Genomic DNA, 25,406 nt, shown 5'->3' with positions numbered 1-25,406 from the left:
TAAATGCATTTAGAATAGCCTCAAGGCTTTCATGTCTGATGTGTGTGTCTGCCTTGCGGCTGCTTTGGAGTATAAAACACTTGAAATCAAAGGAATGCTATCTAAGGCTACACACCTGGTTTAATCACCAACCAGTTATTTTAATTTAGCTTATTGAAGCCATTTGAACTAAAACAAGTAAACAAATAATTTGACAATGACGTCTGGTCTGAGATTATAAGAGTCTGGAAGACGTTCAGATCAGGCTGTAAAAAATGTGAAATAATGACCAACTCTTAATAATATATTTTGTGTCTGAAGTAAAGTGACATGCCAAGTGCTGTCCCATTTGTATTTCAAGCCCTCACAGAATCTCACACTCAACTATTTACCAGGTGATGTCAGTTAAGTCCCTCAGGGTTCAGGGCTTAGACCTTAGGGGGGACATTGGGATTGGGCCTATGTGTTACCATGGGCGTATGAGGAGAACTCCGTGTTTGGGTGCTAGGTAAGGTTGTGTTAAGGTCTAGTACATTTAGGTGGTTGGAGTCAGGGTAAGGAAACTGAAAAACAAATATTACAGCATAACAGACCTCCACACAACACCGACTTGCATGTGGCGTCAAAGCAGAGTTGTAGAATTTCATATTTTTTTATATCTGTGTCCGTGAGTATAAACCGGGAGATTAAACTGTTCACTGCGGCTACACAGTCGGGGCCGTCTAACCCAGGTTTAAATTAGCCAGAAAGCTAACGGCTAACACTTACAGTGGCTCCATCGACATTTGAATCTTACAGCCGCGTTACAACATCCTCTCTGCTTCATCTGCGTCATCAAATGTAAACAGCGTGATCAACCTGTAAAAGGAGAAAAGTAATGTAGACACGATAAACAGCAAAGTATATTTAAGACAGGGTCCAACCGGCAGACAGACATGTTTCATTCATTCATTCATTCATTCATTGGTGTTGATCCGGTCAATCTGGGGTCCAGATGGGGTGATATCAACTTCCTAAAGAAACAAAAAGAAGCTATTGATTTGTAATTTTAGAAGAATACAATCAAATATGAGTTAATCAAGATTTTAGTATGTTTTTCAGTGTTGAATACATAGGTATTTATACTGTAGTCTTATTTTGAATTAGATTTTTATTTTATAACTGTTTTTTTTTTTACCCTCTGGAGTGCAGTATTCTTTTGAGGCTGGCTTTCAATGTCTCTAGCTCTCATTGGATGACATACAGCCCTCTGGTAGAGTGTGTGTGTATATAGTATATTTACCTTGAATACCTTGATGAAGGCTGAAACAGGTTGGGGAAATAAAGAAGGTTCTTCGAGTTTGTCAGCTTTCCCACAGATAGAGACACAGCTGTTTTTCTCCTGCAGATGACAGGGCTCTCTCTGCGGTCATGCTTGCCCGGGTGGGGAAACAGTTTGTGGCTCGGATGCAGCTCAACTTGCGGCCGCTCTTCCAGGGTCGGACCCTGCTGCTCACGAACACCTTGAGCGGAGGATTATTACTGGCACTGGGAGACATTGTGCAGCAGACCAGGGAGAACTTCAAGAAGCCAGACAAAGTCCGGGACTGGAGGAGGACAGGTGAGGGAGAGAGAAAAGGGGAGCCCTCGTTTTTTTTATGAAGAAAAAAACATGGTAGAATGGGAGAATGTTTGTGCAATGTGTTAAATTTGGAATAACTGACTCACTGTCATTCATTATTTTCTTTTTCCCGTGGCTGTTTGCCCTTAAAGGTCGCATGTTTACAGTGGGCTGCAGCTTCGGTCCACTTCTGCAATACTGGTACATCTGGCTGGACAAAGCGTTTGTGGGCACAGGTCTGAAAATTGTGTCCAAGAAGGTTCTGGTGGACCAGGTGGTCGCCACACCGTTTTTGATGATGAGCTATTTTTTAGGTGAGAAGGATTTCAGAGTTAACTGGTACTAAGTGATAAAGGTGTAGTGTTGTTGGCACATCTCTCTCTCTCTATGACACACACTGCTGACGCATATCTGACAGACAACTGTTTATTGCAGGTATGGGTCTAATGGAGGGACACACTTTATCCGAAGCATGGACGGAGTTTACAGACAAGTTCTGGGAATGCTATATGGCAAGTACACCTGTCAGGGTCTCACCTATAGATCTGGAGACGCTGGTTGATGATTATCTTGTTAAAAAATGTTTTCTGTAACAATTTGACCACAGATTTGCACATACACGGTCCAGCAATCTACTACTGACTCTTTGAAATATGATCAGTTTAGAGTGGTGCCGGCATGACGTATTTTTACAGCCAAGACGCAAAGTTAACATCGCAAAAGTTCCCTCAACACAAAGCCAGTCGGATCCTTTGGATTAGAAAATGATCTCTGTGGCAAACACAAGTTCATGATAGGCTACGTAGACGTTTTGGTCAGCAAGATAACTGACATAAATGAAACCACTTTAACCACGTTATGCTATTAACAAGCCTGCCACGGTCGCATGAGTACACACCATAGCAGCCTGTGAAGGCAGTCAAGTCGGCATGAGGACATTTTCTCATTTAGCTCCTTGTTGGCAACCACCTTTTTAAGACAGTGTCAAACATCAATATTCACAAGAGGGGTATCTAGTGACATTTTATATTGTATAATAAAACGTTAAAATATCTTGCTCTTTAACATGGACTCTGAGACGAGGGAACCGGAAGGAAAAACATGCTAAATAATGTTTTAGGACTCGTTACTGCACCACACTGTAACCTGTGTAACACTCATTTGTGATCACCACATGCCAACTACGTTATATATGAATGACTTCTGAGAAAAAAATAATGTTTAAGAAAATAATTTATTTGAAGGTTTTTCTCTACATGACTTGTTAGAACAGATATATTTGTTTCCAGGTGAAAGTGACCGTTGTAACAATGTTTGTGCTGTGTAAAGTTTGTTTATGGTCGTCTGGGTTTTTCTTGCCTGCAGGTGGACTGTTGTGTGTGGCCTCCCGCTCAGATGGTCAACTTCTACTTCCTCTCACCCAAATACCGCGTTGTGTACATCAACTTTGTCACCGTAGGCTGGGACACCTACCTATCCTACATCAAACACAGAGTAAGTCACAGGAGAGTCAACGGAAATTCTGCTTCCTGGGGTGTAAACCAGAAAACATTTAAAACTCTGAGTTTGTTAACCGTGAGAAGAGGGATAATCTGGGTTTTCCGCGCTGGAAAAACAGCAAACTTAAACTTTACGTCAGTTACCATGGTTAACCTTACCCACTAAAAATAGGACGTCTGATGGACGTTCAGATCATGTCTATATTGCGTCTGTCGGTCCAAGACCAATTCTGGCTGTCTAGGCGACGTGCAAACTTGGTCTGCTATTTGGACGTCTAACCATGATCTCACTTGGACGTCAATAGCGGTTCAACATTTGGACATCATGTGGACATCTTAAAGAGGTGCAGGAAATTGACATTGACATTAGGAATGTATTTTTATTCATGACAAATATCAACACTGTTGTCATCAACATGATTAAAATTGTAGTCTGTAATATTTTCATCTATAGGGTTTAATTTGCGGAGATACCCTTTTTTGCAGCTATAACAGCTACAACTCTTCTGGGAAGGTGTTGGGGATGTAGCAGGAGCAGATTTGGTTATCAACAGCTAATTAATAATGTCAATATGATTATCGATATTAATAATTATATTTAATATATTATTATGATATAATCATGAATATACGGGGCACCACCCTGGGATCAGGGAAAAGTTAACCTAAAACTGTATTCAGTCTCAATATAAAGGTTTTATACTCACATGCCAATCATCGTGATCATTGGCATAGAAGTATAAAAACCATTGAACAATTAAAAAGGCCTGAAATTCGAGCACTAGCCTTCACAACCTGCTGTTATCCAGTGACATATACACAACAAGCACAAGAGGGTGCTAGTTCTAATATAATAAGATTTATTAAAATCAGTAATAATGATCACAATCAATAACACTGCAATTAACAAAGTCTTATTACCTAACTACCTAACACACAAAGCTAAGCTAAACAAAGGAAGAGACACACGTGGAGTGTGTGCGTGTGTGCGTGTGTGGAGAGAGAGAGAGAGAGAGAGAGAGAGAGAGAGAGAGAGAGAGAGAGAGAGAGAGAGAGAGAGAGAGAGAGAGAGAGAGAGAGAGAGAGAGAGAGAGAGATGGCTGGGCGCGACCACCAGGTGGAGCTATTTCTCACAGCGTTCAAGGGCGGAGCTGCTGACGTCAGATAGAATAGCGAGGGAGGGAGAGAGGGAGAGATAAATGGCCTGGTACAGCCACCAGATGGAGCTATTTCCTTAGCGTCCGGAGACGGAAACAGCTGGCGGAGGATAAGTGTGGGGGCGGTGTATGTGTGTGCACATGTGTGTTAGCCGAAACAAAGAGAGAGAGAATGAGCGCGTAATACAAAGGATCAGTAAGCTATAACCATCACACGGGAGCTTGTGAATGAACTGGCGTTCATTCGGCGGGACCCCGGTCCTTTAACTGATGGTAGATCACTTACTGAGCTCGTGAATGTGTCCGAGGTTGGACACACACTGTTACCGAAATGAAACCCAGCGGCGTGGGTGCACAATCAGCCTTCGAATACAACAATACAGAAAGCAACGGACTCGGTGGTCCGTGATCAAAACTTAAAACACGTTAACAAGAATTACAAGCATATCCTACACTATCAAACTTATGTCTCTGCCCAGACAGATAGCCTCTGTCGATGTGCGTAAGACAGATAGCCTCTGTCGATGCGCGACGAGTCGGTTGAGTCCAGACGAGAGCGGGGCGTAGCAGTTATCCTTCCCGTTGATCAACTCGAATGAAGAAAACAGTTTGTGTTCCTTCCTTCCGCGGGCAACAATAGAATCGCACAGCATGGCGATTTAGTCAGCTGACTTCAGACAGGAGCGGGGCGCAGAGGTTATCCTTCCTGCTGGACGCTGAAATAAAGGAACCGTTCGTTCCTCTTCTGCAGGCAAACAAAGAATCGCGCGGTTGCGGCGATCTCCTCAGGATCAAAAAGAAAATAAGACGAAAAAGGCAAGTCGTGGAAAACGGGGGAAAACAGTCTGTTGCTCGTCCAGCGAGTTTGGGGAGAAGACTGTGGCCTAAGACAAAGGAAACGCTGCAGGCGTTAAAAGTTCACCTCCTGTTGCAGCGGTGTGCTGCGGTGGAGGAGCTCACCTCCTGTTGCAACGTCGTGTTTTTTTATTTATTAACCTTTATTTATACAGGTAAAATCTCATTGAGACCCAGGGTCTCATTTACAAGAGAGACCTGTGTTGCGATGGAAGAGAAAGTTCTTAAGGCGGCGCCAGGTTTTATACCTCACGGCTGCTCCCGGGGACCCCCTGGGGTACCTGTGGTTGTCAGCCAATAGGGCACCAGTTTTGTGACGTTGCACAAACCAAAACCAAACCAAAATGGCGGTTGTAGTTTTTCATCCCCTTTGTCCCTTTGTTCTGACCGCATGTGAAGGCATTTGGTCTCTGTGTAGGCCGCATTGTGTAGTCTCAATGGTGAGACTACCATTGGTGTCCCTACAAAGGCTTTCCACAAGGTTTAGGAGTGTGTTTATTGCCATTTTTGACCATTCTTCCAGAAGCGTATTTGTGAGGTCACGCACTGATGTTGGACGAGAAGTCCTGGCTGTCAGTCTCCACTCTAATTCATCCCAAAGGTGTTCTATCAGGTTGAGGTCAGGACTCTGTGCAGGCCAGTCAAATTCATCCACACCAAACTCTCTCCTCCATGTCTTTATGGAGCTTGCTTTGTGCACTGGTGCACAGTCATGTTGGAACAGGAAGGGGCCATCCCCAAACTGTTCCCACAAAGTTGGGATCATGGACTTGTCCAACATCTCTTGGTATGCTGAAGCATTCAGAGTTCCTTTCACTGGAACTAAGGGGCCAAGCCCAGCTCCTGAAGAACAACCCCACACCACAATCCCCCCAACACCAAACTTTACACGTGGCACAATGCAGTCAGACTCGTCCATCAGATTGCCAGATGGAGAAGCGTGATTCGTCACTCCAGAGAACACGTCTCCACTGCTTTCTTGTGATGAGTCCAGTGGCGACGTGCTTCACACAACTGCGTACGATGCTTTGCATTGCACTTGCCGATGTATGGCTTGGATGCAGCTGCTCGGCCTTGGAAACCCATTCCATGAAGCTCTCTACGCTGTTCTTGAGCTAATCTGAAGGCAACATGAAGTTTGGAGGTCTGTAGCGATTGACTCTGCAGAAAGTTGCAACCTCTGCGCACTATCTGCCTCAGCATCCGCTGACTCTGCTCCGTCATTTTACGTGGCCTACCACTTCTTGGCTGAGTTGCTGTCGTTCCAGATCGCTTCCACTGTTAATACCACTGACAGTTGACTGTGGAATATTTAGGAGTGAGGAAATGTCACGCCTGGACTTGTTGCACAGGTGGCATCCTATCACAGTACCACGCTGGAATTCACTGAGCTCCTGAGAGCGACCCATTCTTTCGCAAATGTTTGTAGAAACAGTCTGCATGCCTAGGTGCTTGCTTGCATACACCTGTGGCCATGAAAGTGATTGGAACACCTGATTTCAATTATTTGGATGGGTGAGTGAATACTTTTGGCAATAGAGTGTAGTTCGGTTAGGTTCGCAGTTGGTTCAAGTTGTGAACCTTCTGAGAACCTGTTTATGTTTCCACAAGCTAGAGAGCCCAGAGAGCCATGTCATTACGTCACTGTATACGTCTGCATATCTATGAGGTTTCCCCGCTAGCGCTAACTTCAAGCATTAGGCCGCATTCACACTACACATTTCTGTTGATGGATCTCATTGACTTTGCATGGGCTTTTGTCACATTATGCCGAAATGCTTTTCTGTGCTTATGTTCACTGTTGTGCTTGCTTAGTAATTAAAACAATGAAGTGATATTGCTAATATAGATGTGTGTATTGGTGACTGTTGTGTTGACAGGATGATAGCCCTCCCACTGAGCTGGTATCAGACAGCAGTGCTGTGGATGTGCAGCAGGAGGCGCTCCCACCGTCTAAACCGCTGGAGGAGAAAGCTTAAAGACTCAGTTCATGCTCAAATGAGAAGTCCTTCTTTGGAGTTGTAGTGTCACCCCCTCTAACTATATTATAGCAAGTGCATAATATCTCCTGAGTCTAGTGAGCCCACTTCTTGCTAACGCCACACCACCAGATTTGTTCATTTACGTATTTGTATTTATCAGACCAAGCCCACGTTGACTTGGGCGACATGTAGTGTATTTAGCTCCTGTTCTATACTGGAACGCAAACGATTAAACACTTTTACTCTGAAAGAAAATATGGTTTCCGGTCTTTCTGTAACTCGGCAAACTTCATGCAGCAATATGAAGAATTTTTAAGTAGTCGGAATAGTTGGAAAATTGAGAATGCACTTAATTTGCGTGTCTGTAATATTACAATTATTATAAAATGAGTAATGTTCAAGTCATATTTGAACTGAAGACTAATATATTATAAATATACACTGTATTGGAGAAGTGGAATGTTACATTCACTCAAATACTGTACTGAACTACAAATTAAATGAGTATTTTCTTGTACTCCATGAAATTTCAGAGGTAAATTTTAATAGGTTTTATTCCGCAATTTATCTGAGAGCTACAGTATTACTTTTCTGACATAGATTGTACACAAAAAACATATGACCGTATAAAGACAGGTCTGGACAGGTCGCCAGTCCATCCCAGGGCCAACATGTGAGAGACAAACAACCATTCACACTCACATTCACACACAGGCAATTTAGAGTCATCAATGAACCTATCCCCATCCTGCATGTCTTTGGACTGTGGGAGGAAGCCAGAGAACCCACGCTAACATGGGGAGAACATGCAAACTCCACACAGAAGGAACCCGGGGCCTGTAATATCCTAATGCTATGAAAGGATAGACGGACAGCTGAGTAAGCTTTAGGTGGCTTTACTGAACATTAGTAAAGGCAGTACATGGAGCATGACTTGCACTTGCCTACCAACACGCTATATTAACTCGTGTGACACATTACATGGTACTTTCATACCTATACTGCCACCTAGTGACAGAACCGAGATAAAACAGTCCCAACTACTACAGGGCCGAACCCGGGAATCAAACCCGGGATCCCCTTGCTGCTACCCACTACACCACCGTGCAGCCCATTTGTGATGATGTAAGTATGTATATTGTGTTATGCTACTGTATGTCAGTAAGTCACTAGTCACTTTAAGCTGTGATTCCTCTGGGGATATGTGTTGGGCTGTATGTGTAGCTCAAGGGACGACTTTTAAAGCAAAATCACTAAAAATGTGAACTTCAGGCTCTATAACTAAGCCACTCATGTTTACATTTTCATTTCGGGTCAGTGATGATGCATGGGCTCTATTAAATGACATTAAAAACCTTTTTTTTCACTCAAGATAGTGATGTCTTTAAGAACACAGTGCAAAATTATATAAAAAGAAGTATAACATTACTAATGAATCTAATGGGTGTTTTCTCAGCTGTCCTTCTACTATGTATACAGTTTGATTATGTATTACAATTGATCTAAAAACAACAACAACAAATCAAAAGATGATATTTAGCTTAGTGTTCGTTTGGAGTTTGTGTTAAATGCATTTAGAATATCCTCAAGGCTTTCATGTCTGCTGTGTGTATCTGCCTTGTTGCTGCTTGTGCATATGAGTGTGTGTGCTTTAAATGGGTGTCAATATTAGTGAACGCTAACTAGAAGAGTGTAGATTGTGTTGTAAAGAGCAAACATCGGTCATATATGACACAGATCACTGATTTGTGTATTTTATGGCGTTCCGTTCTTGCCGTTGGTCCTCCAAACCAGCAGGTGGCGCTCAAGCACGGAATGTATTCTGTGTGAAACGGGTCGTGTGACAAACTGCCGGCAAAGTGTCACCGTTTCAGGTGGTTGTTTTTCCCTTATAGGACTAAAGTTAGTGTTTCTACCATGGGCGTTTGAGGAGAACTCCGTGTTTGGGTGCTAGGTAAGGTTGTGTTTACATCTCGTACATTTAAGTGGTTGGAGTCAGGGTAAGGAAACTGAAAAACAAATATTACAGCAAAACAGACCTCCACACAACACCGACTTGCATGTGGCGTCAAAGCAGAGTAGAATTTCATATTTTTTTTCCACACTTCAACAAGGTCTGTGTCCGTGTTATACCGAGTATAAACCGGGAGAGTAAACTGTTCACTGCAGCTACACAGTCGGGCCCGACAAGCGTTTAACCCGGGTTTAAATTAGCCCGAAAGCTAACGGCTAACACTTACAGGGGCTCCATCGACCTTTGAATCTTACAGCCGCGTTACAACATCTTCTCTGCGTCATCTGCGTCATCAAATGTAACCAGCGTGATCAACCTGTAAAAGGAGAAAAGTAATGTAGACACGATAAACAGCAAAGTATATTTAAGACAGGGTCCAACCGGCAGACAGACATGTTTCATTCATTCATTCATTCATTGGTGTTGATCCGGTCAATCTGGGGTCCAGATGGGGTGATATCAACTTCCTAAAGAAACAAAAAGAAGCTATTGATTTGCAATTTCAGAAGCTTACAATCAAATGAGTGAATCAAGATTTTAGTGTCTCTTTTTCAAAAAGATGTAGTGTTATTGTATTGACAGTGTTGAATACATAGGTTTTTATACTGTAGTCTTATTTTGAAATGATAATTTATGACGGTTTTCTCTTTAAACCCTCTGCGTCTGCTTAGAGGGTGCAGTGTTCTTTGGAGTCTGGCTTTCAAAGTCAGTAGCTTTCATTGGATATACGGTTAACATACAGCCCTCTGGTAGAGTGTGTATCAGGGGATTAGAGCAGTGAACACAGGGAGTCAGATCCAGCTCAGATGGGCTGCCTGAAGTTCTGGCCGGCAACGTTGGGGTGTTTTTTAGTCCCTCCGGTTGTGCTATACAACAAATCTGATGTAATTTGACTTGACTTGTGCATTAAAATGTCATATCCACCACTACATTAATAAACTACACTGTGCAATAAAACCTGGATTAAAATAATCTCATCTGACACCAACAGTCATATTCTTACCTTCATAGAATCTTAAAAGTCGATTTGGTAAAACTCCTGTTGTTTTTAAATGTGCTACACATATAAAGTTGCCACTTCAATTACTGTGAGTCATGAGTGAGTTGCGACTGATTTATAAAAGCCAGATTGCCTAATCTATTGTTGAATACATCAAAACAGCAAACGTTACTTGCAGTTTTTGCTTGCTGTCTATCTTTTTGTATTCGATTATGCGTAGCTGCTACATTACTCATCATAATGTCTAAACTATTGAAGAAATACACACATTACATATAGAAATCACAAATATGAACAGAAAAAATACAAATACAAGTTTATTAAATTAAATAACATTTTTATGTTTGATTTGGCAGGGTAGGCAGTGCGTGACTTGCCCTACCCTGACTGCATGTCATTGGTGTATAAAGGCAGGTATTTTTTTTTTTTTTTAACATTTTTTACCTTGAATACCTTGATGAAGGCTGGAACACGTTGGGGAAATAAAGAAGGTTCTTCGAGTTTGTCAGCTTTCCCACAGATAGAGACACAGCTGTTTTTCTCCTGCAGATGACAGGGCTCTCTCTGCGGTCATGCTTGCCCGGGTGGGGAAACAGTTTGTGGCTCGGATGCAGCTCAACTTGCGGCCGCTCTTCCAGGGTCGGACCCTGCTGCTCACGAACACCTTGAGCGGAGGATTATTACTGGCACTGGGAGACATTGTGCAGCAGACCAGGGAGAACTTCAAGAAGCCAGACAAAGTCCGGGACTGGAGGAGGACAGGTGAGGGAGAGAGAAAAGGGGAGCCCGCGTTTTTTTATGAAGAAAAAAACATGGTAGAATGGGAGAATGTTTGTGCAATGTGTTAAATTTGGAATAACTGACTCACTGCCATTCATTATTTTCTTTTTCCCGTGGCTGTTTGCCCTTAAAGGTCGCATGTTTACAGTGGGCTGCAGCTTCGGTCCACTTCTGCAATACTGGTACATCTGGCTGGACAAAGCGTTTGTGGGCACAGGTCTGAAAATTGTGGGCAAGAAGGTTCTGGTGGACCAGGTGGTCGCCTCACCGTTTTTGGGGATGAGCTATTTTTTAGGTGAGAAGGATTTCAGAGTTAACTGGCACTAAGTGATAAAGGTGTAGTGTTGTTGGCACATCTCTCTCTCTCTATGCCACACACTGCTGATGCATATCTGACAGACAACTGTTTATTGCAGGTATGGGTCTAATGGAGGGACACACTTTATCCGAAGCATGGACGGAGTTTAAAGACAAGTTCTGGGAATTTTATATGGCAAGTACACCTGTCAGGGTCTCACCTATAGATCTGGAGAAGCTGGTTGATGATAATGTCAAAAATGTTACTACTGACTCTTTGAAATATGATCAGTTTAGAGTGGTGCCGGCATGACATATTTTTACAGCCAAGACACAAAGTTAACATCGCAAAAGTTCCCTCAACAAAAAGCCAGTCGGATCCTTTGGATTATATAGAAAATGTTCTTGTGGCAAACACAAGTTCATGATAGGCTACGTAAACATTTTGTTCAGCAAGATAATTGACATAAATGAAACCACTTTAACCACGTTATGCTATTAACAACCCTACCACAGTCTAGGGTTGTCAAAAATAGATGGATACACATAAATAATCGATAACAAAAATTAGTATCAGTGTCCATATTTTATCCGTTAACATTCCCGCCTCCGTCAGTTGACGCGTAACTTCCCAGAGCAGCGCTGCAGACAGACAGCTACAGCTCCATCCGTCTCTAGCAGCTGAACACATGAACATCAACACTGAGCTGACTGAACTCAGCTAGCGCTGCTGCTGGAGGGCCTTCGCTACCAGTTTTAGTAGAAAATAAACAAAGCAAAAGTGCAGTTTGGTACCATACAAGGAACGATGACTAGGGATGTAAACAAGCCGATAGCTAGCAATGCTAAAGTAGTGGCGCAGAGTCGAGTAGCACAACAAACGTGGCGAAGCGTCTTAAAGAACAACCGACTTCAGAGAGTCAGTAAAGCTGACTGGGTATCGATATCGACTTTCAAATGATCGTATCGTGACAACCCTACCAAGGTCGTACACACCATAGCAGCCTGTGAAGGGGACTAGTCGCCATGATGACATTTTGTAGTCTCATTTAGCTCCTTGTTGGCAACCACCTTTTTAAGACCCTTAGAAACTTCAATATTCACAAGAGGGGTATCTAGTGACATTTTATATTGTCTAATTTGTGTAATAACGTTTTGTTGCAAAAGCCTGTAAGAAACGTCAGGATGGTTTATTTTGTTAGTATTAGTATTGTTAAGCATCTACTTTTGGTTTCTGGTCTTTTTGTTGTCTAATATTGGTGTCTTGTAAGCCCTTGTGGGCTGGGCATATTGATTATGCATGACACAATAATAAATGTAATCAATCAATCAATCATGTATAACAAAACATTAATATACCTTGAGCTTAAACATGGACTTAAACATGCTAAATAATGTTTTAGGACTCGTTACTGCACCACACTGTAACCTGTGTAACACTCATTTGTGATCACCACATGCCAACTATGTTATATATGAATGACTTCTGAGAAAAAGAGACTGTTTAAGAAAATAATTTATTTGAAGGTTTCCTCTACATGACTTGTTAGAACAGATATATTTGTTTCCAGGTGAAAGTGACTGTTGTAACAATGTTTAGGCTGTGTAATCCAGTTTGTTTATGGTCGTCTGGGTGTTTCTTGCCTGCAGGTGGACTGTTGTGTGTGGCCTCCCGCTCAGATGGTCAACTTCTACTTCCTGTCACCCAAATACCGCGTTGTGTACATCAACTTTATCACTGTAGGCTGGGACACCTACCTATCCTACATCAAACACAGAGTAAGTCACAGGAGACTCAACGGAAATTCTGCTTTCTGGAGTGTAAACCAGAAAACATTTAAAACTCATGAGTTTGTTAACCGTAAGAAGAGGGATACTCTGGGTTTTCCACGCTGGAAAGAGAGCAAACTTAGACTTTAAGTCACTTACCATGGTGAACCTAACCTGTTCATTTGGCAAGTTATTGTAACAAACCCTGAGTTTCTTCCTATCGGTCTCCTCCCTTTCGCTGAGCCTGAACCAGCTGTGGGAAAATCTAGTCTTCTTTTATTCCCCGACGATTACTTTGTAGAAAGTAACCATTTTTCACATATCTGAACAATATTCTCCACCCTTACATTTCCAACATTGCCACTCGTTCTATTAGCTGAATAGAAGTCAAATGTTAATCTACCAAACAGGATGTTTAAGGACATGTATGTGTCTTGAAGGTGGAGGACCTCTTCCCCCAGGCACACACGTTATTCAGAATTAACATACATTAGGTTAATTGAACTAATTCAGAACAGCTGTTCTGGAACCGAAAACCATTTAGGGTTGGCCCACTCCAAGTTCAGGGTTAGTTAAACCTGCTTTCTGGAATAAACCCCTGCATAGTTTTTTACTGTTTTTTTTTAATGAAGAGAATGCGTTGTTTTTTTTACTTATTATATGAGCATTTCACTGATGAGGAGAAAACGATATACAGTATATATCAAAACTGTTCGCCAACTTTTCTCTGCTTATGTTCAGTGTTTTGCTTCATTAAAACAACAAAGTGATATTGCTGATATAGATGTGTGTATTGGTGTGTTGACAGGATGATAGCCCCCCCACTGAGCTGGTATCAGACAGCAGTGCTGGGGATGTGCAGCAGGAGGCGCTCCCACCGTCAAAACCACTGGAGGAGAAAGCTTAAAGACTGAGTTCATGCTCAAATGAAAAGTCCTTCTTTGGATGCAAGAAGAACATTTTGTTGCTTTTATCTGTTGAAATTTCTCTATCTGTTCAAAAATGTTGCAAGACTGTTAACGTGGAGGCCTTTTTCCTCTTAAGTTTAAAACGACCACATGTTTCTGTCTGAACTCAGAGGAGCCTTGAAAGTGCCATAACAGTTTCCCCTTCATGTCCGTAGAGTTTAAATGTGTCTCTTTATTTATATCTTGCACTCCTGTTCAGAATTTCAGGGATGAAAAGCTGTTCCACTGCCTGTCTTGCTGGTACCTCCGATGCTAGAGGTTTTCTTTGTATCAAGGCGCTTTAATGTAAGTTCCAGGTGTTGAGAGTTTGTAGTGTCGCTGCAATCAAAGATTTAAATTGGTCAACATCTTACAGCGTGGCATTCCTTTTATTTCTGTGCTGTTTAAGTTTCTGGTATTACATGAAAGAATCATCTTTGATGTGAAACAGCTGTTGTTTTTTTCTCTCTTTTTAAATTCCTTATTATATGAATAATATTATATGAAGTTGTATAAACCTTGCCTTAATATGTAGACCAGTACTATGCTAAGTTTTCATGCCAAATGACTTTGTCTTCAGTTTAGCCCTTCTGAGGTATCTCTAAAAAATGGTTGCATGATTGTGATTATGTGCTGTTATATGATCTATTATGGCAGCATTATTAAGTATTGGATCTTAAGTTTATAAAATCAAACTAAATCATGAACTGTACCTGTGAACCTGATTCAAGACTGAAACTTGAAATGTATTTATTTTCAAACTGCAGTAGTTTTATACTAGTGACCTTAAGTGTGAATCAGACTTGACATTCTGTACTTAATATCTCCAGCTGCTAATTTATGACTCACTTTTAGTTTTGGCAGATGAGGTAATAAAGTATTTATCAGGAAATATATAGCAATATATGTATAATATCCTCTGATGTAAATAACTTGTGCTAATAACATGTATTGCTCTTTGAAATTTACCAAATAATGATTTGAAATATTGATTCCACATTATGTAAAAAGGTGACAATACTAAAGGGACTTTCAACAACGTGGAAATTCAACTTTATTGTCGAGTCTTGTAATTCAAATTTGGTGCAACCAGTTAACATTTAAACTATGTTGTTTTATTTTACTTGAAATATAGGCCGTAGTTTCATTGTGTAAGGACTCATTTTATTTGTTTGGCATATGTGTGTCATGTAAGTTCACTTTGTATAAAGAGCAAATAGTGTAGCTACCCAGTATGGTACACTTACATGCAGTCAAAGCAAATGTGGCCGGCCCAGCTATGTAAATACAGTAATGAGAAGCTCTGATAACGCACACAGAAGAGGGTGACGGCATTCTCTGCTCAGGTCACATCACTCCTCTATATCTTTGCATAATAGCTGTTTTGAATGTTCAATACAGCTACTTTAACAGGTGACCATGTTAATAAACATCTATATATATATATATATACAATAGTTCAAATAAATATACCAAAAGCTCTCCTCCTGGGCCTGTCTAGTTTGTAGTGCCGGTCAGCATCATAACTCGGCTAACATTAGCATCTGGCAACGCCAATCTCTATAGCCAATCACAGCCTGATGGAATCAATTTTGTGTCTCCCACATACAGCCAATCATAATGCGTGACATAATCTGTAGATGAACGCCAAGAAAAGCACGATTAATAATATTGCATGCATCTGAAAGGCCGAGCACATTTAGTACCCACACCAGCGCTGGGTTTGTGATGGCGGAATTTGAGTTATTGCGGATGCTAACTTGGTGTCTGTCTCCTGGAGGTGCTGAGAGTTTTTTTTTCTTTCATTTGATTTTTTTTTATTATTATAAATTTAGTTTGTATGTACCCAGTGCAAGAGGTGAAATACTGCCCCCTATAGAAATTAGGCATTATTTAAATATGTATTGCACATGACTGGACTTTACATGTTGCACCTTTAAAGCCAGCTATACATTTTTGCATCAACATCCAGGTTCATGCCCCAAATTCTGAAGAAATATATATTTCTTATCATTTGTTCTATCTATATATAGCTTAGAGTTGCAGCAGTAGGAAGCAGGAAAACGGACATATTATGGCACTTTAAATAAAGAGCAAACAGAAAGCATTGTTCAAACATTGACTTACCAGCCTGAAGAAATTGATATGCACAAGCCCAGAGCACACCTCAGGCACTTCACACATCCTGCAGTCAAGGATGTAAAACTGTGTGTGTGTGTGTGTGTGTGTGTGTGTGTGTGTGTGTGTGTGTGTGTGTGTGTGTGCGTGTGTGTGTGTGTGTGTGTGTGTGTGTGTGTGTGTGTGTGTGTGTGCGTGCGTGCGTGCGTGTGCATTTGTTCTTGATATGACCACCAGCATTTTGCTCTCTCAACATGCCTGCAGCGATGCACCTCACTGTGCTCGTGTTCCTGTGTGTGTTTGGGAGGATTGTTTGTAAAGGTAAGTTGACATTTCACATTCTACCTGTTAAGCTGATGTGTTTGAAGTTGTCTGAATTTTCATTAAAATAGATTGCTTATAAAAAATGCAAAGTAATGCAAACAGGAAACTCCCTGGAGCGAGCGGGCAGGTGTATTGGAGGTATTTCTTTCTCAATGATACAGACTATTAGAGAGAAGGAAGAACTGCTATTAACAAATCATACAAGGAAATAAAGGGACGGGTTATGTCATGTAAAACTGAAGTAAATATTGATTCAGTGAAAGTAATCTCGGGCAGCTTTCACTACAGTGTTGTCTACTACACCTACAAACACTTTTATGTGCACGAGCCGTTTGTCTCAGTAAAGACACGTCTCAGGTAAAATACAGCACATTGTATACTTCCATGTGGATATAAGGTACTAAACGTCAGCGTTGTCAGGTGCAAGAAAACAAAGCCATGAAGCCAGCCAAGCTAAAGTAACACCCGACTACAAAGTGCCTGATATAACGAGGCAAAACAGGGGTGTATATGACTATCAAACAGGTCTGCAGAATTCAGGGAGAAAGGTTTCACAATGGTAGATCAGTGTTGTGAATATGAGCGCGTCCTCAGAAAATGTTCTTCAACTCAATGTGGCTGACACGACTGGAACGAAAGCTTAATAATAGGTGCTGCTACCATGGCTAAGTATTAACAGGAATAGGTTACATAAAGTCAGAGCTCAAAGTAGCAAAGAAGTGTCTGCTTCTCTAACGATGAATGAAGCCACAACACAAACAGCCTCCCTTTGTGGGAAGTCCTGATTGGCCAATCAACTGATTACTCATGAGTCACTGTCTTATTAGTTTAACAGCGGCTTATTTGGATCGGACAGAGGTGGGATCAGGAGGAAGCCTCTGGGGAACTAGTGTGTTGTGTGTATCGTATGGCTGGATGCTCATTAGGAAGGACACAAAATAGACTAATTTCTGCAGTTCACATATCTTTATTTGAAGTAATATTCCATCCATCCATTGTCTACCGCTTATCCTGTATTCAGGGTCACGGGGGGGCTGGAGCCGATCCCAGCTATCATTGGGTGAAGGCGGGGAACACCCTGGACAGGTCGCCAGTCTATCACAGGGAGACATGTAGAGACAGACAACCATTCACCCTCACATTCATACCTACGGGACATTTAGAGTCACCAATCAACCTATCCCCATGCATGTCTTTGGACTGTGGGAGGAAGCCGGAGAACCCGGAGAGAACCCACGCTTACACGGGAGAACATGCAAACTCCACACAGAAGGAACCCGAACCCGACCCAGGAATCAAACCTGAGCCCTCTTGGGGCCCGCTGGGAGGCAACACTACACCACTGTGCAGTGTAAAAAGAATGAATTCGAACATTTTAGATATGAATAATTCATTACATTTTCTAATGCTCGATAACTGAAATGTGACAATCCGTGAGAGGGTGAAACATGGGTGTCATCAAATGAAACTTATCTTAAGTGGAGGTGGGCACCTCCTGTGCATAGAACTCATCATTACTACGCCTTGTCAACCTCAACAAACACTCCACTGGCCTTATCTTGATGTGATGTGAATACGTTTTGTGAGTTTTTATGCTGTCTGTTGATTTGCAGGCACCGACACTTCCTTAGAAACACCCACAAGTACTGCACACCCTACAAATAGTGTCAGTCCATTCAGTGTGACAACCACGACCAACCCACCACAGCCTCCAACAACACAGCAGGTGACTACTGGAGACACTTCAGTGCCATCATCGCCGCCGCCCTCGACTTCCCCACAAACACCCAGCAGGACAGAGAAAACGCATCCCAGTGCCGCGCCTCCTGAGACTACAACAACCAACCAGACGTCCGATGAGACAGTTTCCAACAGATCGACATTCCCACCGGCAACACAATTGCCAAACGCCACTGCAACCACCACTGTAAACTCAACCAGCCCAGGTCAGGCTAATGTGAGATAATATGAAGACATTTCCTTTGGTCCTTTGTGGTTGTTTTGACAGAGAAATGCATCAGTTCAATACCTAAGTGGAGTTTCCTTCAGCATTAAAATATCAGGCTGCAAATAACATTTGTCTACTTACAAGCTAAGTTAAAGCATTTTTAACCACTAGGGGGCATGATATCATCACAAGTCAACAGACTCCAAACCAGCTGTCTTTTCTATGAATAATCATATGAGAAAATAATTTATTTGAATGTTCTGCCCTCACTATGCACATGCAGGGGAATAACTATGAGCTAAACACACTTCCAGTAAAACATATATTTTAATTACTTTGCTTTTTGATTAGTTAAAAGACAGCAGTTGACATTTGAGGTTTTTACTGGAGGCAATTGTGAAACTGTAAAAACAGTATTGGACAATTCAATCAATGATAGTGATTCCAAATCAGTCAAATTAAATACCCCAAACAATAGTTAGCCTCCAGGTAATGTTAAAATGAATAAGTACAGCAAAAAGAGAACTAGATTCACAAATGTGCAGATTGTTAAACTAACTTAGGGACAAAGATCCAAATGATGTTCCTAGAAAGCAAACATACACACAGAATATACAATAGTAAACACTAAAAATAGCAAGCTACACAGTTACAGTTACTACAGCAAATTAACAATTAGAACATTGTATTAGCAACACATTAAAGTGCCTAGAGGCTTGTTTGGTCAGCAAAGCAGCGAAACTAAACTCTAATAATAATGAATTCACTAAACATATAAAAGAGTAGGTTACAGATAATGCTTCAACAAGGGTATGAGGGAAGAGTATAAAAGTTGCTCGTCAATCTTTGGTGCCAGATCTGACAAAAGACAGAATGAAACTTTGACAATAGTGGTTGCCATAGCAACACACAACTGAAACGGCTGCGCTGGCACAATACTGTGTGTATTGATGTTTTGTTGTTGTTCTGTTGAATGTCAGAATCTTTTTCATTTTGAGAGTGATCTTCTGGCAAATTTAGAGTTTCAATTATTTCCTTTTTTGACTAACGTAGAAATGTAGTTTAGCTATCCAGTTTGTTGAGAACTCAAAAAGGTATTGGCTTGTCTCATCCTTAGGTCTTGCACACCAGTGGGAAAAAGGCGACTTGGCAGCAAATCCCGGCCTCGTGGCCATCCTTTGCATCTTCTGTATCGTCCTTGTCCTCTTGCTGGTGGTTGCCACCATGAAATGCATCCGATCACCACGGTCCAACTTCGACAGGCTTAAAGATGTGCCGATGGTGAGTTAGAAAACCTGACGTTCCATCTGCTTTGTCACAACTTGAATGTTATCCACTATTTACCAAATTGGATACATAAGACATTTGGATGGGGCTGAAAAAGATTTTACATTCTTTCTCAGTCATGCTAGCAGCTCGGTGGTCCAGACTGAAATATTTGAGCAGCTATACATGTTTTATGGTAGATTCCTTCATAGGGCCCAGAGTCACAATACACCTGCCAAGTGAAGTCAACCGGATGACAGACAGATGCCTTTGTGCTTAGTTGGACCTTAGAAAGCTGCCACACGAGTCGATGGTGAACATGGTGAACATTATACCTGCTAGACATCATTGTCATTGGGATCTATTTTGCATGCTGACATTTGCATTTTTGGTCAAAGTGCGGCTGCGTCTGTACAGCTTCACAGAGCAGCATGGCGGTAGACTCTTCATCTCATTTCATATTCTGTGCCATTTTTCTCAAATTCATTGCCAAGTTCATGTAGACGTGACATTTTGACAGAAGCTCCTGTCACACATTTGTGAAGTCATAATTGTGCACAATTCAACTCCAAGCAGAGACGGAAGCCAACAAAATAAATTGTACGAGGCAAAGAACCAAGAAGAACACACAGTAAACACTAATGATAAGACATGAATATTGCCTGGTATTTCCACCAGCAGGGGGCAACACTTGCTTGCCACTATGCAGATTATGATAAACGTGAACAAGCTGTGACTCTGGCAGCAGGACAGTGTGTTGCTCTACAGGGAGCTGGCATTAAATACGTGTCATCTTCCTTTTCCTCCTCACTGGTGAACACAGTGGTTTGTTTGCTCTCTTTTACGCAAACAGGAAGCCCCACTGACGGATTGTGTGAAAATGTCTCAGAAACAGGACGGTGTTTTGCATGACTACGCACTTTCATGAGAGATTAAATCTTATCATCAGCAGTGTATCAGTGTGTCAGCAGATATTCAGTCTCTTGTGGCATCAGGGAGTCTTCAGCTGTCATTTCAGATGAAAGTGTGACCGAGCATCAGCTCGCCACCGTGTGAAAAAACGGAGACAAAAGAAAAACACTCTATAGAATATAACCGCTGACACCACCTATCTCTAAATCTTTATTGCCACGTCAGTGTAGCCGCTGTAAATCGCTTTCATGACGTGTTGAATTGGAACAAAGTTTACTGCATTTGAACACAGCAGCACATTCATTGCAACATATGGGTCCAGACACAAAAACATCTGATTTTGCAAACTGAGATGGTGATGATGAGCCGATGACTTGCAGGTTTAATTAGTGACAGAAGGGTTTTCTGTACTTTGAAAGGCAACTGTATACTTATGTTATCACACTCCTCAGTAATTTACATTCCAATGCTGCTTTGCAACTACTTGGCAATTTAATTTATGACTTATCAGTCCTACTTCCGCGTGTTTTCAGGGTTCAAGAAGACGTTTTGATGCGTTGAAGGCATATCAAGAATAACATTAAGGTCCTGGGTTATCATCATAGTCTCCTTCTGTCCTTTCAAACTTAAACTCAAAGCTTAAAATGTGTGAAACAACATTATCAACAAAGTAGAACTGTCTGTAAAGGTCCAGATAAAGGTGTAAAGGACCCAGTCAGTGCCACAATGCTGACCAAATCTGGATTTTCTTCATCTTGTGTTCTGTCCAATCACAAACCAGAACTTCTTTATGTTGCTAAATGTTGCTGTTAACCACATTGGTCTCTTAAAATGAAATGAAGTGAAATTAGTTCAATGTTACAACAGGATGCGCTCCACCTTTGTTATCCTGAACAGAAGTAAGTTGATACAAAGAATGGATAATATGAAATAAACCTTAATGTAGAGCAGCACATCTATGCGGAGGCCATGAGTCGTATTGCTCAGTTGGTAAAGCAGGTGTGTAACACCAGACATCCAATCCAATGTAATTCTACTTACTCCTGTTGCAGGTTGTTATGATGGGTTTGTTCATTTTAACCCCTTTGCTGTTTCCTGTCACCTCCATCAGGGCAAAGTGAGCGAGGAGTCTCCGTTCGCCCAGTACGCCAAATGACCGAGGAGACGTCGTCAGACGTCGAGTCCAGGAGTCCAGTCTGCTGTACAACTCTGATGATTCTGCATGGGGGAAAAAAGTGTTTTTTCTGTCAGGTTCATATTTCTTTACAAGATATGAGAGCGACATTGTAGTTTTCTGCCTCCGTTTTGACCTCTGACCCGTTTGTTTGCTGCTTTTAATTCTGCTGATTAAAGCTGAATCAACTCTTCCGCCATGATTTCTTTTGAAATAAGAATCAGCCTAAACGATACAAGTGTTAATTTAAATGTAAATGTTCCTAAATTGGTGACGCATGTCTTCGTAAGCACTTACAATTAATAATTCACTCTTACTTGAAGCAAAGAATACTGTAGCTTTAAGTTTCCATTATGATTTAGGGATTTGTATTGTCAACAGTGTAAGATATATTTCCAGTGTTGAACGTGTGTTGAAATGAATGTTGTTATCTAATTGTTGTATATTGTACATATGTAGTATTGTACTTTCCCATTACAGTTATGTTTCGATAGAAACATACAATAAGTACAGTTGGAATGTACAAGTGCATGTGAAATATAACTTGTATTATGTTATTTATTGCCCTATATGTCTGTATCAATAATGTCTAACCTGGCCTGAGACATCCAGTATAGATTGAATAATTGAAAGTCCTACAAACGGTTTTGATATGGAAATAAACCCATTGAATGTGTTACATTTCAGCAGTAAAGAAACACCATTGAACAGACTAAGTATGGCCAAGAAACACTAAGCCAACTGCCAACTAACCCAGGAAAGAGATGAAAAGGGAGAAAGTTATCATATGAAGACGAGCTAGAAATAATGCCAACAACTGCTGGTTTGTACTGCAGCTTGCTGAACGTGCACGATTCAAATCATTCACTTCATTGGCTCATCTGTCAAACTGTTATCATCTGCATTTCTTGAACATTTGTCCTCCTTTCTGTTTACAATTCAAAGACAAAATAGATTTCACTGAATGTATATTTCTTCATATACACTGTTGACACGTCATCCTCTACTGAATCTGTGTAGCATTGATTTTAATTCTATTAATGTACATCTCGCCATAGCGGTGACTGACACACACTGCCTTCTTTCAATCCAGAATAACATTTTCATTCTATTTTGACAGTCATTTTACAGCATATTTTACGCTCAGGGATTGCAGTCGATCATTGATTTATAACATCTGGCTGATCATCATTTAACCGAGCCTCTTCTGTCATTTTCTGTCAAACAGATGTAAAGCACATAGCTGTGATGTTTTCAATGAAATAAAAGTCATTTTCCTAAAACACATTGTGATTCATCTCTGGTTATTGTGATTCCTGACTTACATACTTAAACTGCAAATCAAGTTTCTCAGTAAAGATGACTCAGACTCAACACACTGTGGCCAAACTGAAAGTGATCTTGCTGTCTCAGCATATGTCAGTGTAACACCACCGCTGAGACACATTTCCTCTGAAAAATCAAATCTGATTCACAGACATGTCAGTAACCTCAGTGAGTGCGAGGAAGCCCCTTTCAATGGCTTGTGTTAAAATGCCTGTATTGGATTGCTGGTGTTACAAACCTGACTCCTCTCCAGAGCAAAGTGAACGAGGAGTCTTTGATCGCCCAGTACTCATAATGACAAAGGAGACTTCATCAGACACTGAATCCAGGAGGCGGTACAACCCTGATGATTCTAGACGGAAGAAAACCCTGTTTTCTAAAGTTTATTAGGCTGTTATTTCTTACAAAGCATTTTGACCTTTGACCCATTTGTTTGCTGTTATTATTTCTGCTGATTAAAGCTGAATGTCGCAGTCTTCCTCCATGGTTTCTTATGAAAAGAGAATTGCCCTAAAAGATGCAAATGTAAATTTAATGTTTCCCAAATTGGTGATGTCTTTGTAAGCGCTTGCAATTCAAAATTCACTCCTACATAGAAAATGACATTATAACACATCTGATCTGAATGTGTGTGTGTGTGTGTGTGTGTGTGTGTGTGTGTGTGTCCTCCTATCCCTATTATATAGGCTACAATAATATAACATCTTATAGGCTCCATTCTGCATCATGAGGACAGTAAAAAGATGAGAAAGCCAGTTTAGCAGGCCTCATGGCAAGTGTGGTACAGTTGTTTACGTCCCGCTGCTACACTTCCTGTCATGTGACGCGGGGCGTCGACGTCACAGTGACGCGCTGGCATGTAGCGCTGCAGCTTGTAGAGTTTGAAGTCTAACTAACTAACAAAGTAACTAATCTGCTGCAATAAAAATGGGAAAGAACGATAAGTGCAGCAGCGGTACCTGACCGACAGCCTCGACAGGTACGGTGGCATTTTTTTCTTTCTGCAAGTAAAACCCCGTCAGAGAATACGACCTGTCTCTGCGGTGAGTGAACAGTATTCTCTACTATTAAACTCCAAAAACGGTTACATGTCAGTAGATGCGGTCAGAGAGGCGGCCGATGTCTTCAATATGTACGTTTTTCCGACGAAAAAGTGAGTCAGAAAATTTGAAAAAATCTTGGAAGCGAACATTTAGAAAAATCACGGTTTTTACTATGGGAGTGTTGTATATACCCATAGGGGCATATACGCGTGTAGCCTCTGTGAAACCCAGCAGTGAATTTAGACTGATGTGATGTCAGTTAATGTTATATCCTATCCCTATGACACATTCTGTAGATTTAATACTGTGTGTATTACTTTGCTGCACTTTTCTTAAACATTGCCACGGTCTTCCTGTAGTTTGTCCATGCATGTGTCACTGTAATGCTCTCACATGGTGTCAGCCTGTTGTAATATTTATATCTCTACAGTGTTTTTCATGAAGTCCCTGCAGCACATATTAAGTAGTATGCCTTGTTGTTCCTAGTTGTGTTGTGTTTGTATTGTAACGTAGGCTTAGTACTTTGTCTGTTGGACTGTTAAATAATTCAGCTTCATGAGCAGACCAACATGGAATGTATTTCCCCAAAATATTTATACATTCCCTCCTCCTGTCTTTATCTCCTTCCTTCCTCCATATCTGCTTCCTTCATTCCTTCATCCTCAATACCCCCCCCCCCCCCTCCCCACACACACACACACACACACACACACACACACACACACACACACACACACACACACACACACACACACAGAGTCTCATCACTGCTTTTCTAATTCATCCTTTTCTTTTTCTCCTTCCTTTATTCAGTGCAAAATGGAAAGGTTTTGCTTTATCATCTGATTTGATCTGTCTTCGCCTGACGCTCTGACACACATTTTCACGATGGATGAGAACGTCAGTAAATTCACATATCTGTCCGCAGACACACTCATTGTCTCTGCAGCTGTGTTGCATTTACTGTTTCTTCAACTGCTGTCTGGGTAGGGTTTATTTGTATAGTGCCTTCCCGAAAGAGAGCTCTGCTCTGTGGAATACACCAGGAACAGGAGGACAAATAGAATAGATTTCAATGTTTTTTCCTCTTTCTTTTAAATACAACTGGGTGATTTTTTAAATTGTAATGTACATTTCTTGTCTTTATTGTGCTGTTACTAATTTCTTAAGTCACGGAATTGTTGTTTGGGGTTCTTGGGTCTAATTGAATGACAATTGAGACCTTAATAGGATTACATGGACAAACATTTATTTTTTGTTTTGCTGTTTCCCAGTCGAAAGTTTGATGAGTTTTTAACAGACCAGGTTCAGCCTGAAAGTTACATAATGACTATAAGACTTTCAACTATTTCACTGAACCTGCTACCTTCACACGTAATTCTGCACAAAAGCTCCTCGGGGTTGAAGTCAGACCT

The 25,406-nt window shown here is 41.2% G+C and overlaps 4 protein-coding genes across 7 annotated transcripts in view; all 4 read left to right on the top strand.

Annotated features, from left to right (window-relative positions):
• Positions 1-446: 446 nt before the first annotated feature.
• Positions 447-7,069, top strand: LOC311015294 (mpv17-like protein 2; the record flags this gene model as incomplete). The annotated part of the gene is made up of 5 exons (XM_084012419.1): positions 447-487; positions 1,367-1,579; positions 1,732-1,853; positions 2,945-3,073; positions 6,971-7,069. The coding sequence occupies exons 2-5, from the start codon at positions 1,390-1,392 to the stop codon at positions 7,067-7,069; spliced, it is 540 nt and encodes a 179-aa protein (XP_083868545.1). The 5' UTR covers positions 447-487; positions 1,367-1,389.
• Positions 7,070-8,902: 1,833 nt separating this feature from the next.
• Positions 8,903-14,248, top strand: LOC311015338 (mpv17-like protein 2). Its single transcript, XM_084012491.1, has 6 exons — positions 8,903-9,026; positions 10,636-10,848; positions 11,000-11,161; positions 11,283-11,359; positions 12,814-12,942; positions 13,742-14,248. The coding sequence occupies exons 2-6, from the start codon at positions 10,659-10,661 to the stop codon at positions 13,838-13,840; spliced, it is 657 nt and encodes a 218-aa protein (XP_083868617.1). The 5' UTR covers positions 8,903-9,026; positions 10,636-10,658; the 3' UTR covers positions 13,841-14,248.
• A 1,906-nt stretch (positions 14,249-16,154) lies between these two features.
• Positions 16,155-22,884, top strand: LOC311015339 (uncharacterized protein). 3 transcript variants are annotated; one of them, XR_014597337.1, is made up of 5 exons: positions 16,155-16,319; positions 17,936-18,268; positions 19,388-19,551; positions 21,560-22,266; positions 22,334-22,884. XR_014597337.1 is itself a non-coding variant. In XM_084012493.1 (5 exons), exons 1-4 carry the CDS (start codon positions 16,253-16,255, stop codon positions 21,602-21,604), a joined length of 609 nt encoding a protein of 202 aa, XP_083868619.1. In that variant the 5' UTR covers positions 16,155-16,252; the 3' UTR covers positions 21,605-21,649; positions 21,719-22,884. The 3 variants fall into 3 exon arrangements, 2 of the variants coding, with proteins under 2 accessions (XP_083868619.1, XP_083868618.1); XM_084012493.1 differs by having other exon boundaries at positions 21,560-21,649; positions 21,719-22,884; XM_084012492.1 differs by having other exon boundaries at positions 21,560-22,884.
• A 908-nt stretch (positions 22,885-23,792) lies between these two features.
• LOC311015311 (3',5'-cyclic-AMP phosphodiesterase 4C-like) overlaps positions 23,793-25,406 on the top strand; it is an 82,140-nt gene continuing 80,526 nt past the window's right edge. Inside the window, exon 1 of one of the 2 annotated variants that reach the window (XM_084012442.1) lies at positions 23,793-23,927. The gene's annotated coding sequence lies outside the window, so the exon portion shown is untranslated. Of the gene's footprint in view, positions 23,928-23,972; positions 23,992-25,406 lie in introns of those variants that run through there. The other variant, XM_084012443.1, reaches the window with a different exon arrangement.

This window comes from Eutrigla gurnardus, assembly GCF_963514095.1.
Source record: "Eutrigla gurnardus genome assembly, chromosome: 6".
In the NCBI taxonomy this organism is placed as follows: Eukaryota; Metazoa; Chordata; class Actinopteri; order Perciformes; family Triglidae; genus Eutrigla; species Eutrigla gurnardus.
The sequence above is the reverse complement of the archived record's forward strand: the minus strand, read 5'-3'. Positions and strand labels throughout refer to the sequence as shown.

Bases quoted from the DNA above. Each gene is read 5' to 3' on its own strand.
- LOC311015338 (XM_084012491.1), top strand. From the start codon at position 10,659: ATGCTTGCCCGGGTGGGGAAACAGTTTGTGGCTCGGATGCAGCTCAAC. The intron at 11,162-11,282 runs GTGAGAAGGATT...TGTTTATTGCAG, and splicing joins GGGGATGAGCTATTTTTTAG to GTATGGGTCTAATGGAGGGA. The intron at 12,943-13,741 runs GTAAGTCACAGG...GTGTGTTGACAG, and splicing joins TATCCTACATCAAACACAGA to GATGATAGCCCCCCCACTGA.
- LOC311015339 (XM_084012493.1), top strand. From the start codon at position 16,253: ATGCCTGCAGCGATGCACCTCACTGTGCTCGTGTTCCTGTGTGTGTTT. The intron at 18,269-19,387 runs GTCAGGCTAATG...TCTCATCCTTAG, and splicing joins TGTAAACTCAACCAGCCCAG to GTCTTGCACACCAGTGGGAA. The intron at 19,552-21,559 runs GTGAGTTAGAAA...CACCTCCATCAG, and splicing joins GGCTTAAAGATGTGCCGATG to GGCAAAGTGAGCGAGGAGTC.